Source organism: Triticum aestivum, chromosome 3D, assembly GCF_018294505.1.
Source record: "Triticum aestivum cultivar Chinese Spring chromosome 3D, IWGSC CS RefSeq v2.1, whole genome shotgun sequence".
Taxonomy (NCBI): domain Eukaryota; kingdom Viridiplantae; phylum Streptophyta; class Magnoliopsida; order Poales; family Poaceae; genus Triticum; species Triticum aestivum.
The window spans coordinates 49,643,695-49,654,968 of NC_057802.1; the positions used below are offsets into that span (position 1 = coordinate 49,643,695).

General features: G+C 40.3%; 1 protein-coding gene across 5 annotated transcripts; it reads left to right on the forward strand.

Moving 5' to 3' along the window:
• Positions 1-707: 707 nt before the first annotated feature.
• Positions 708-8,104, forward strand: LOC123077313 (uncharacterized). 5 transcript variants are annotated; one of them, XR_006436526.1, is made up of 19 exons: positions 708-1,046; positions 1,291-1,313; positions 1,418-1,593; positions 2,042-2,149; positions 2,412-2,424; positions 2,504-2,631; positions 2,911-3,006; positions 3,449-3,503; positions 3,898-3,982; positions 4,307-4,484; positions 4,578-4,737; positions 4,813-4,850; positions 5,315-5,384; positions 5,454-5,561; positions 5,687-5,712; positions 5,854-6,979; positions 7,061-7,170; positions 7,282-7,428; positions 7,655-8,104. XR_006436526.1 is itself a non-coding variant. In XM_044499568.1 (19 exons), exons 1-19 carry the CDS (start codon positions 1,005-1,007, stop codon positions 7,706-7,708), a joined length of 2,748 nt encoding a protein of 915 aa, XP_044355503.1. In that variant the 5' UTR covers positions 708-1,004; the 3' UTR covers positions 7,709-8,104. The 5 variants fall into 5 exon arrangements, 4 of the variants coding, with proteins under 4 accessions (XP_044355503.1, XP_044355504.1, XP_044355506.1 ...); XM_044499568.1 differs by having other exon boundaries at positions 7,277-7,428; XM_044499569.1 differs by having other exon boundaries at positions 5,857-6,979; positions 7,277-7,428.
• Positions 8,105-11,274: the final 3,170 nt, after the last annotated feature.

Here is an 11,274-nt window from a genome sequence, read left to right on the forward strand (position 1 = left end):
AATAATCACTAAATTAAATTGAAAACACAAAATTAAATGAAAAATAAAAAATAAAACCAAAACACCCCCAAACATTTAGTACCGGTTGGTGTTACCAACCGGTACTAATGTCCTACACGCACCCGGGCCTGGCTCGTGCCACGTGGTGGCACTTTAGCGCCGGTTCGTGACGAACCGATACTAAAGGGGGACCTTTAGTCCCCACTCTTTAGTGCCGGTTGTGGAACCGGCACTAAAGGCCCTTACGAACTGGCGCTAAAGCCCGGTTCTGCACTAGAGAAGAACTCTCCAACTACTATTTGAAAATAATTTAAAAAAAAGACTACTCCACGATTTTACAATGTAGTTCGTATATTTTTTTTTTCAAAAGTCAAACATTACAAACTTTGATCATGTTTACAGACAAAAATATGTAGACTCAAAATACTAAACGCATATCACTGGATACATCGTCGGTTATTTTTTCACTTTGTATATGTTAGAATTGTATATAAAAATAGTTTTCTCTCTAAATTCGGTCAAAGTTTGCTTAATTTAACTTTTCAAAAAATCTATTCGCACAATATTATGGAACGGGCAGACGATCACCACCGCCATTTGGAACTTTGAAATTCATCTCTGCATTTTTTTTGGGCACAAAAAACAATCGGGAACGCCCAATGCTTTTCCCACCCGATGCCGAGTGGGAGTGCCAAAGGCGCCACCCTTCCCCACTCTTCCCATTTCTCTTCCGCGCCTCCTCCTCTTTGCCGTGCTCGCGCTGCTCCCGCTCCCGCTCCCAAAACCCGACGCCGCCTCCCCGTCGCCGCTCGCCTGCGGCGCCGCGGCCTCGACGCCGCATCCCCAACCGACCACTCTCCGCCACGGCGCCGCCCGCCACTCTCCCTCCGCGTCGGCCGCCTGCGCCGACCCTCCCCCTCCCTCCGCCTCCGCGCCCTACGCGCGCCTCCCTCCCTCCCTCCCTCCCGTGCCACCCGGGGAGGTAACTCGGCCGCTTCCCCGCGATGCTGCAGTGGACGGGAGGCTCCAGGAGGCAGGTGTATGCCGTGAGTTCTCGGATCCCCCGCCCCCCGTTTACGCCGCGCTGAATTTGGGGATTTAGCATGATTCGGGTTGTTTTTGTTTGAAATCTGTATTCGGGTAGCTTCTGCACCGCAACATTGCAGCGGCGGCTGCTGGCTGACCTAATAATCGTAGCATGCAGCAGTGTATTCGTAACGAAGTGCTAACATTTGCTTGATTTTTGGGGAACCTGACGGCTTTGCGTGTTCGTCCCTGAGATGAGCGCAGTCCAGGAAATCGACACAGAGCAGGTAACCTTGTTAGGCTCACCGATTTCAAGCTGTAAAAGTTGCTTTGGCACGGTTAGTGTTCTTATGTCGCTGTGACTGACTATCGGAACAAATATGGTGGGCAGGCAGAGGCAGTACTTTGAACAGAAGAAGCGGCAGCAGCAGACGGCAAGGCTGCAGAACCAGGATGGCGTAGATGGCGCAGGCGGCCAAGCTGTTGGTGGTCAGGCGCCTCGGTCGCTTGACATCCTAAGCCTGGACAATTTGGCAGCTCCAGACAGTCACCGCAATGGCCCTGAAAGTGAGTTTCTGTACATGTTTTGCAGTCGTCCAAGTGAACTTGCTACACATGATTTTTTTTTTCTGTGGTTAATCCTGCTGCTCTTCTAGCACAATGCCAGAGAATCTGGTTGAGTAGGCTGACCAATGTCACTCTAGTCATATAGAAAATTTCAAGTATATGAACCAAACAACAATGGATCTGGCTTCCTTCAGGAATAGAAGAAACTTGAGAACAATGTTCTTCTAGCTATGCATTAGAACTAGTGAGCTGCTCCTTGGCTAAACCATAAATGTAAACTCAACAATGGTATTATTTAACAGACACACTTTTAAAATGCACTTTCTGTGTCTTATTTTGTTCTGCATGGTGTTTTATTAATGATGCATGCTTCATCATGAACCTGAATGCCTGCCGTATTTTTAACCTCTTGATATTTCTTAGTATGACCCTTTTACTCTTATTTCAGATGCAGGTAGTGCTCTTCCAAATTTGGACAACGCAAGTTTTCGTGCTTCCCCTCTAGAGGCGCTGAAGAAGATCACTTCTTCATATAATATTGATCCGAAGGAAACAAGTAAGAGTACAGCTATATGTATATCAGATGAGGGAATTCATTATGCTTTTCTTGTTAAATTGTATTGCATGTTTAGCACAGATATATTAACAAGATCAGTGGCATCCACAAATTTCACATCGTATGAACTGGGTTTATATGTTTCTCTCTTGAATATGCAGCTGTCAAAAGTAGAATGAGACATGCTATTAACTGCTCAAGTGTGCAATATGCTTTTTAGGTAAATTTGAGTTTAATGTGAATTTTTGCTTCTATTTTGCAGGTTCTCAGCCTAGGTCAGTATCTCAATGCAGTATTGTAAGAGTGTGCTTAATTGATCTAGTGTTGTGAGATACCAGTCTTGTATGTTGCCAGATTGTCATCACCCGTTGGTCATCAAGATGTTGCAGCTGCTGTTAAACCTCATGAAGATTCTCTTGCTCATCCATCCAATAACTATGGTGCCAAGAAGCGAAATCAAAATGTGGATCTCAACAGTGGTGGTGATGTTTCCTTCACTACTGCCAGTCAATTTTTTGTGGCCCTACCGACTGAGTCATAGTTCAGGTTTATACGTTGCAAGTATATGAAAGATATTCATTAATGAAAAATACAAGCCCTAATAGGTGTGCTTAGTTAGGTGAACAATTATTTAATCCAACCAGCATTTCTTAGTCTTTCGAATTGCAGCATTGATTTATAAATGTAAATTGCACAATTGAGATTAATTCACTTGCTGTGTATTGTTGAAACTATTATTTAACTATGATTTGTCCTTGCAGAAATTTCACTTATTGATTTGGTCAGATACGAGGGATCAAAAGATAAATCTACCGCTCAACCTGCCCGTGAATCTCATGTTTCATTTTCTGTTAAAGGTGCATTTTCACAACATTTGATGCATAGAATTATGTTTTATCTACGGACATCTTAATCTGGATTATTGTGTTATGGTTGTGTGCATTGTTATATGTACTTTTCCCGGTTTCCATGAGAACATACACCTAAAGGACATTCTTATGTTTTTTTGAAAGAAAAAGGAATATTTATGTGTTTACATTTGTTTCTAGGTTTAGCGTCTATAAATGGAATTGTTATGATTTACAAGGTCATATTGACTGGTTTTCTCATGTCAAGTAGAGTTGTTAAGACTTCCAAGTTTGTTAATGTATTTTCATTATGGAACTCATATGAACATCGTGATAGTACATCTGTAGCTTTTGACTTACTAGCCTTGATGAATTCTGGGTCCACGTTGTTTTCCTATTTTAACAACATAAGAAGGTGATCTAATAGACATAACTATGCTTCTGGTTTCAGGCCTTGGCCATGTCAAGATGGAAACTCCTCTCCAGTCACCAAGATTCACCAAAAGGTTGCTTTGAGTTAAATGACTGTTTCATCTATGAAGTTAATTCAATGTAAAGAAGTTAAAATGAGAGGCAGTTTTCAGTGCAATAAATGAGTCAACTGTTGTGAATTTCTTTACCTCAAGGAATCCATTCCTTCCAATGAAAAACTGTCTTTCTAGTTTGTATTGCCGGAATTAAAATTCATCACCAAGTGCGACATAAACGTGCCCTTGAGACCTAGAATAATGAATTATTGGTCCGGTTAGTTGGCTTTGGTCCAAATGGTCTAGTTTCTCCATCGTGTCGCTACTTAAGGGATAAAGCTTCTTGCCTAACATAAAAAATAATAATGTCTGAACTTTTCTCACAGCCCAACGCTGTGCCCCTAGCTATCTTATGATTATTTCGTTTTTGCAGGACTTTACCTTTGCCACCAAAGGCCTCGCGGTACACGCAAAATAAATCCAGAAGGTCCATCCCTTTTGATACCACAAAAGGATTGGTGAGAATCTCAGATCCCTCATCTTTTGTTTGGGATCATGTACAAATGTTTTGTAAGATAAGTAGAAAAGAACATCAAAACAGGTATAAAGCCTAGAGAAAAGTAGAAACATGATTCCAAAAATTATGGTGGGTTGGCTGCTCTCACCTGTAACCGCTGGCTCCATTTTATTCATACTTTCTTAGATCTGTATTAAAGAATTCAATTATACATCTGATGTTGTTTATGTTCTTGATTGAGTTACTTGAGGAAGTAACTATAATTTATTTTATTCTTCCCTAGCTAGTAATGGCTTTCAAATGTTTTTTTCTATCATTTCAACAGGATTCTCTAATGTATGGTATTAGCATGATGAGAGAGCGAAGTGCTTCACACAAAATGGGTAGTCTTGTGGATGAGTCAAGCTATGTAAGGAGGGCAAACTGTTATAACTCCAATGACAATCTTTATCCTGGGGATGAGGACATGTTTTATAATCCTCAAGCTCCAAAAGGTTGGCAATGTAAGTTCTGCTGTGTCATCTTATTATCGAGTATGGCCACTCAAATGTTGTGGCCTAAGAAAATATTACATTCTATTTTTCTACTGTGGACAGCAAATTGTAGTAGAAGATATGACAGTCTACCTGATGTAAATTCTGATAAACTGTGGAACATAGAATCATTCAATTCAGATGATCATTTTCCTACTCCAAGAGCGGAACATTTTGATACAGTCGACTATGGTTTTAAAGAAAGATACTCTCCAGAGCGAAGGTTATTTCTCCACTTATATCAAGATACAACTAATAACTTCTAAGGGGATATGAATAATTTATTTTATTATTGCAGAACTTCAACAAGAACTAGCATGCGATTTGAGACTTCAGGTCAGAATTATCTGTTTTAGTGTTTTCCTTATTTCAATGCACCAGACAGAGTTCCATATTACTGTTCCTATACTTCCCCAATTGATCTCTAACTACTGGATTGTGAATGTGTATTATTTCATACAATAATATTGAAGTATCATGATTTCATTTCATATTTTTCCTGTACTGGTAGAGAGCATTGGAAATCTGAATCTGCTGTTCTATAGTTTGGCGAGTTGTTGAATTTTGTTTTATTACAGCTTGCTTTACCTTTCGTTAATTCAGCAGCCACCTAGTAGCATGTTTAAAGTACAGTTGAGAAACATTGGCCTGCCTAATCTGGATATGCTTTGTTTTCCTAGCTCCTATTTTTTTTTACCATTGGCCTGCCTAGCAGGGCGCTTGCAGTTTCCATAGCACTGTGACTAATTAGTGCAATTTAAAAAAAAATCTGAGCCTTTTGTGTTTCTTAATCGCGTCAGGGCATGACCTCTTTTCTGATCAGTCATTACTGGATGATGACAATGATATGTTACAGTTTGACTGGGAAAGGTAACAACAACAAATCCTCTTGGAATTTATATTAACACATCAATTTGATCTTGTTAAAATTCTGGCCAGGCAACCATCGTCTAAGAAAATACACAGCACAAACATCACTTTTGGCCCTTCTGCTTGGTCTTCTGACATGGTAGATGATGATTCAGAGAAAAGGAAGAGCCCATTGAGGTAATTAGCAAATTAACCTTGGCTGTCATGTTTGACTGGGTTCAGTTTTTCTTAATGCTCGTATCCTGTGCCATGCAAATCATGGGGCATTGCCCTTGCTGATCCTTCCAAATTATTCTCTGCAGTGAAGAATCAAGCTCATGTGCTGCAGGTTAGTGATATTTGCTATCTGATTCTGTTCTTTCTCCAGCAAAGACTCTTGACATTGATGATTGATGGGCTGTACAGAGTATAATGTTATGCATGCGCATTTAAACTAAGTTGTCTTCCTCTTTTTGGTTCACTTCCATAGCAGTGAAGGACATATCAAGTAACAAACCAACACTGTCTGTAAAATGCACAGAGAAAAATATGAACGAGAAGGATGAATTCCATACAAGCTTGGATGAGTTTGATATTCCAAATGTCGATGCACATCTAGATGAAATGTCAGTATTCAGGGATGAAGAAGAATACCACAAAAGAGCAATAGACCGGAAGAATCTTGAAGCAGGTTATTGGCCAGACAAGGCAATGGACCAACAGAGAACCCAAGAACCAAGCTGCCGTTTATCACTTCAGGAGAAATTTGCTGACTGGGGTTCTTGTACCTCCCATCTGAAGGGTAGCACTCGACGAAACAACCCACCGAGTTGCACTGTAATGCGCGAGGATAAACCTTTTGATTCTATTCCAGATATGGATGGATTTCAAACTGTGGGATCAACTGAATGGAGACCTACATCAAAAGTTCGTCCTGTTTTCCATAGACCTGACAGTGCGTATGACGAGATTCATTGGCAGAATCCTGTTTCAAATATATTTGGCAATAAAACTGAGTTTTCAGACCCATTCTGTGCCAGGGACCTTCCGAGCAACATTGATATGTGTACTTTCTTGGGACAGAAGGCAGACAAGAAGAAAGAAGATAATTTTGACTCTCTCAAGAAATCAAATGCAGACATATTTCATTCTGCGAGTTCTGTAAATGAAACTGTGGTTGGTCAACACACTACATGTTCTCAGCAGTCTGGCAAGGATTCACGAAGGCAAGGGTTTGATCCTGGTATTGATTTTCAGGAGTCCAGACTACATTCATTCTGGGAAGATGGCCATGTTAGTGATGACACTTTTCAGGGCGATACTGAGCTGAGTAGTCTGTTGGCAAGAAAAAATGATGAGAAGAATAAAGGCGGGACTGAGAGGCTCGAGAAGCCAGAAACAAAGACGTCGACACAAAGATCTAAACCTTCTGGAGATTTCAGAAATGAGATGAGTGAAGCTGAAACATGTTCTGATGGCTCGGAAGTGACCAACTATCCTGGGGTGCAGAATGGAACATCAGCAGCAGCAACGCAACTTCCTGCAAACTTGTGTCTTGAGGAAACCTCAAGAGGAATGTTCCAAATTCATGCTCAAGTTGATTGTGTAAGAACAATGTAAGTAGCGTGCCCTTCAAAGATCAGTCTCAACTCATTTCATGGATTTACATGGATGCTCTTTTCATTCTCCATTAACAGAGAAAATCCCGGTGTTGACTTTGAAGCTCCATTGCATGCTAGAAACATTATTCATGATGTTGGAGATCATACCAAGGCCAATCCAATGTTCCAGTCTCCTTTCATGGCAGGTCTGTTGTCCATTCCACCATATCCCTTGCTTTAACTCTGTAATAACCATTAGAATACAAAAATATGTATTCTCATCGGTGTGTCGTTATATTTGCTGATCTCTAGAGAAGGTGGGGAGTGAGAAGAAGGTAATATCAGGCGTGTCACCGAGCAACAGTGATATTCAGTTTGAGGTTATGCTTGAACATCGTGTTCTCCGACGGTTTTGTGTTCAGAAGATAGTGGTCGAAACACCAATGAAGGACAAGCTAGAGAAGGTAAAGGATAAGTAGCTCGGTCGTATTCCGTCATACACCGTATCTTTTTCCTCCAAAAAAACATATATGCGCTCAAATGGTTATACGTGACATTTCTGTTCCGGGCAAAACTTGATATGCAAATTTATTTGATGCTCGAACCATGTGGTAATTCTTGCAAGTGCCATTGTCCGTCCTCTGTCAGCAGTTGATTAGTTTCTGAAATTTGATATTCTTTTTGATTCAGGTTACACACTTCAGGACGATGGAGGATGGAACTGTCCTGCGAAGAAGTGTCTAAACAGCTAAAAGTAATCTAGTAACACAATGTCTTGTAAGATCCTGTGTAAGTGCCACTGGCGAGGTTCGCGAAATCAGCATCGCAATGTGGTGAAGCATGCACAACATTCGTCCATGTTGCGTGCTTCAACTTGTGATTATTTGGAGGTGCCTGTTTCAACATGTGACTGTTAGGCGATGCTTTCCTCAACCTGTGATTATTAGGAGATGACAGATCAGGTGTGCGGTGTACCTATAGTCATTCGACTCCCCTTAAACTGAAGGAGCAAATACACATCCACTCTAATTAGTGCATACATGTCCAGATTTTTTTTTTCTGCATGCACCTGGCCTGAATCTTGTCGATACTCCGTTCCAATAGATAAAAGGATCATTTGCTCTGTTGATTTTGTTTTCAGGAATGGGATCTTTTATTACCTTGACTTATTAAGAAATTCGAGAGTGTAGCAAGCCAGCAAAAGCATATATTCAAGACTTGCATTTTTCGAAGAGTGAAAAATGAAAAAGAAATTAACTTAATTTCCATTTTGAGTAATAAGAATGTAACAAAAAAAGACACATCGTTTGCCTCACGTACCAAAAATAAACAAGCATATAGGAGTACTAAACTTCCCTGCTCACAGCAATTTTTTTTATAGATCAATCATGCACAATCATCAAGCCATACCTGTTCAGAAAAATAAGACCTAGGACTTCAGCTTTCCTTTAACATGTTCAAAAGTTTTAACAAATTATTCATCCACAGGTCTCACTCTAGTCTAGTTTGGCAAAGAACGAAGGGTCGCTGCATACACTTCTTTTTAGGGAATGCCATTCAGCTGTCTTTGTTGATTATCAAGAATGGTTACATTACCGCCTATTTCAAGTCGATGGGCTTTTGTTTGTTGTGGATCGTCTGCGTAAAAAAGAAGGAACTGTCACAAAGTTTATCATCATAGGAAGAATGACACTGTGGGGATCCACGTCCCATACATTTGGGTAGAAACAAAGGGGAGAATTCGGGTCAAAAAAAGAAAAGAGAGAAAAGCTGTTCCTAGGAAGTTCATGAGCAACCTCATTACATTCCCCAAGGAAATGCTCGGCGAAGTTGATCTCACCCACCCAAGGGGTGTGGGGGTTAATTTTATAGGGAAAGAAGTTAGTCTCCAAAAGTAACTAGCCCGGAAGTGCCGGGAAAAAAAATCCTCAGTACTATAAGACACTTCCAAAATCGAGGGGTCAAAGGGAAATACAAGTTCTTAGATGCGCACAACTAAATTCAATGCGGAACCAAGTAGTAAGAGAAATTCATCGTGGGCTGAGGGGGCTGGGGAGGTTCTAGATACTTTTTCATATAGAGTGTACCACCCTGCCATAGTCGTGCAAGGGAAGTTTTCACATAAGCTGCCCTCGGAGGTACCAGGCTATCTAGTGAGCCTCTCAAAGATCAAAATACCTGGAGGTATCTAAACCAAAAAGTTTGGACAAAGGTAGCTCATCTATACAAAACATAGAACTTGCTCGAAAGTACTGGAGGGGGTCAACACAACTTTTCTCAAAGGGAAAGATACGGAAATGGGTAAGAAGAGATATCAGGTAGACTTCGTTCGGAAGTATTAGACCTATATTGAGACGGAAAGCTGAAGCAAATCAAGAGGTGCTCAGAAGTGCCAAAAATGTTGCATTCAAAGGTATCAGAGCTAATAAAAATGGTCTCAAAGGAAACAAAACTCGGTGGTAGCGGAGAAAAGTTCCTGGCGGTTCTGAGGCAAAGGACTGAGTTCATCAAAGAACACTCATCCCTCAGAAGATTAGTGGTACCGAATAGAAATACTCAGAAGTACCAAGGAAGTGGAAAATACATTTGAGTGGACGGAGTGAAAGTATTTGAGATTTGATTTTGGATAATATAAGAAAGAGCTCAACCCTAGTTAATTTGCATGTGCCCCCACTCAATAACTTGATAGTATATATGGCTGTCCTTAACTCAAGGTAAAATAAACTTGAAAAGCTATTAGGGCAGTCTCACTACTCCACCTTTGGACTATATCTTAATCATGATACATAAGCAAAAATCTGATGTGGCATCTTATTCAATGAGGAAAGGAAGGGTTATCATATCTCGATATAACTCTTAGCACTAAAACCAATATAAGTTATATTTCTTTCACACAAAACACATTAAATGAGAGCCCTTGTAGATACAACAATAAGATACTAGTACAATCTATTAATATATGGTAGATTATGGGTTGGCACCCCTCAATTCGTGTCACATGTTTCAACCTGTGATTGTTAATATACGGTAGATCGTTGGTTGGGACCACTCAATCCAAAAGAGGAAAGACCTATCCATGTCTATGTGGCTAAATGCTTTTACGCGTGCATCGAGCCCAAATCTTGTTAATATCTTTGTTCTATAAGATAAAAGGAACATTTGTGTATGCCCCCCACTTGATAGTATGGTTACCGTTAACCCAATGTGAGATAAACTTGAAAAGTTATTATGGTAGTCTCAGTGGTCCACCATGGATTATTTCTTAATCATGACATATAAGCAAAATCTGATGTGTAATCTTATTTAATGAGAAAAGAGAGTGTTGTCATATATTAATTTCAAATAACTCTTAGCACTAAAACCAAGACAAATTATACTTTCCGCTCGCGAAACACATTAAATAAAAGTGAAGGAAATATGCCCTAGAGGCAATAATAAAGTTATTATTTATTTCCTTATATCATGATAAATGTTTATTATTCATGCTAGAATTGTATTAACCGGAAACATAATACATCTGTGAATACATAGACAAACAGAGTGTCACTAGTATGCCTCTACTTGACTAGCTCGTTAAGCAAAGATGGTTGAGTTTCCTAGCCATAGACATGAGTTGTCATTTGATTAACGGGATCACATCATTAGGAGAATGATGTGATTGACTTGACCCATTCCGTTAGCTTAGCACATGATCGTTTAGTATGTCGCTATTGCTTTCTTCATGACTTATACATGTTCCTATGACTATGAGATTATGCAACTTCCGTTTACCGGAGGAACACTTTGTGTGCTACCAAACGTCACAACATAACTGGGTGATTATAAAGGTGCTCTACAGGTGTCTCCGAAGATACTTGTTGGGTTGGCGTATTTCGAGATTATGATTTGTCACTTCGATTGTCGGAGAGGTATCTCTGGGCCCTCTCGATAATGCACATCACTATAAGCCTTGCAAGCATTGTAACTAATGAGTTATTTGCAGGATGATGTATTACGGAACGAGTAAAGAGACTTGCCGGTAACGAGATTGAACTAGGTATTGAGATACCGACGATCGAATCTCGGGCAAGTAACATACCGATGACAAAGGGAACAACGTATGTTGTTATGCGGTCTGACCGATAAAGATCTTCGTAGAATATGTGGGAGCCAATATGAGCATCCAGGTTCCGCTATTGATTATTGGCCGGAGACGTGTCTCGGTCATGTCTACATAGTTCTCGAACCCGTAGGGTCCGCACGCTTAAAGTTAGATGACGGTTATATTATGAGTTTATATGTTTTGATGTACCGAAGGAGTTCGGAGTCCC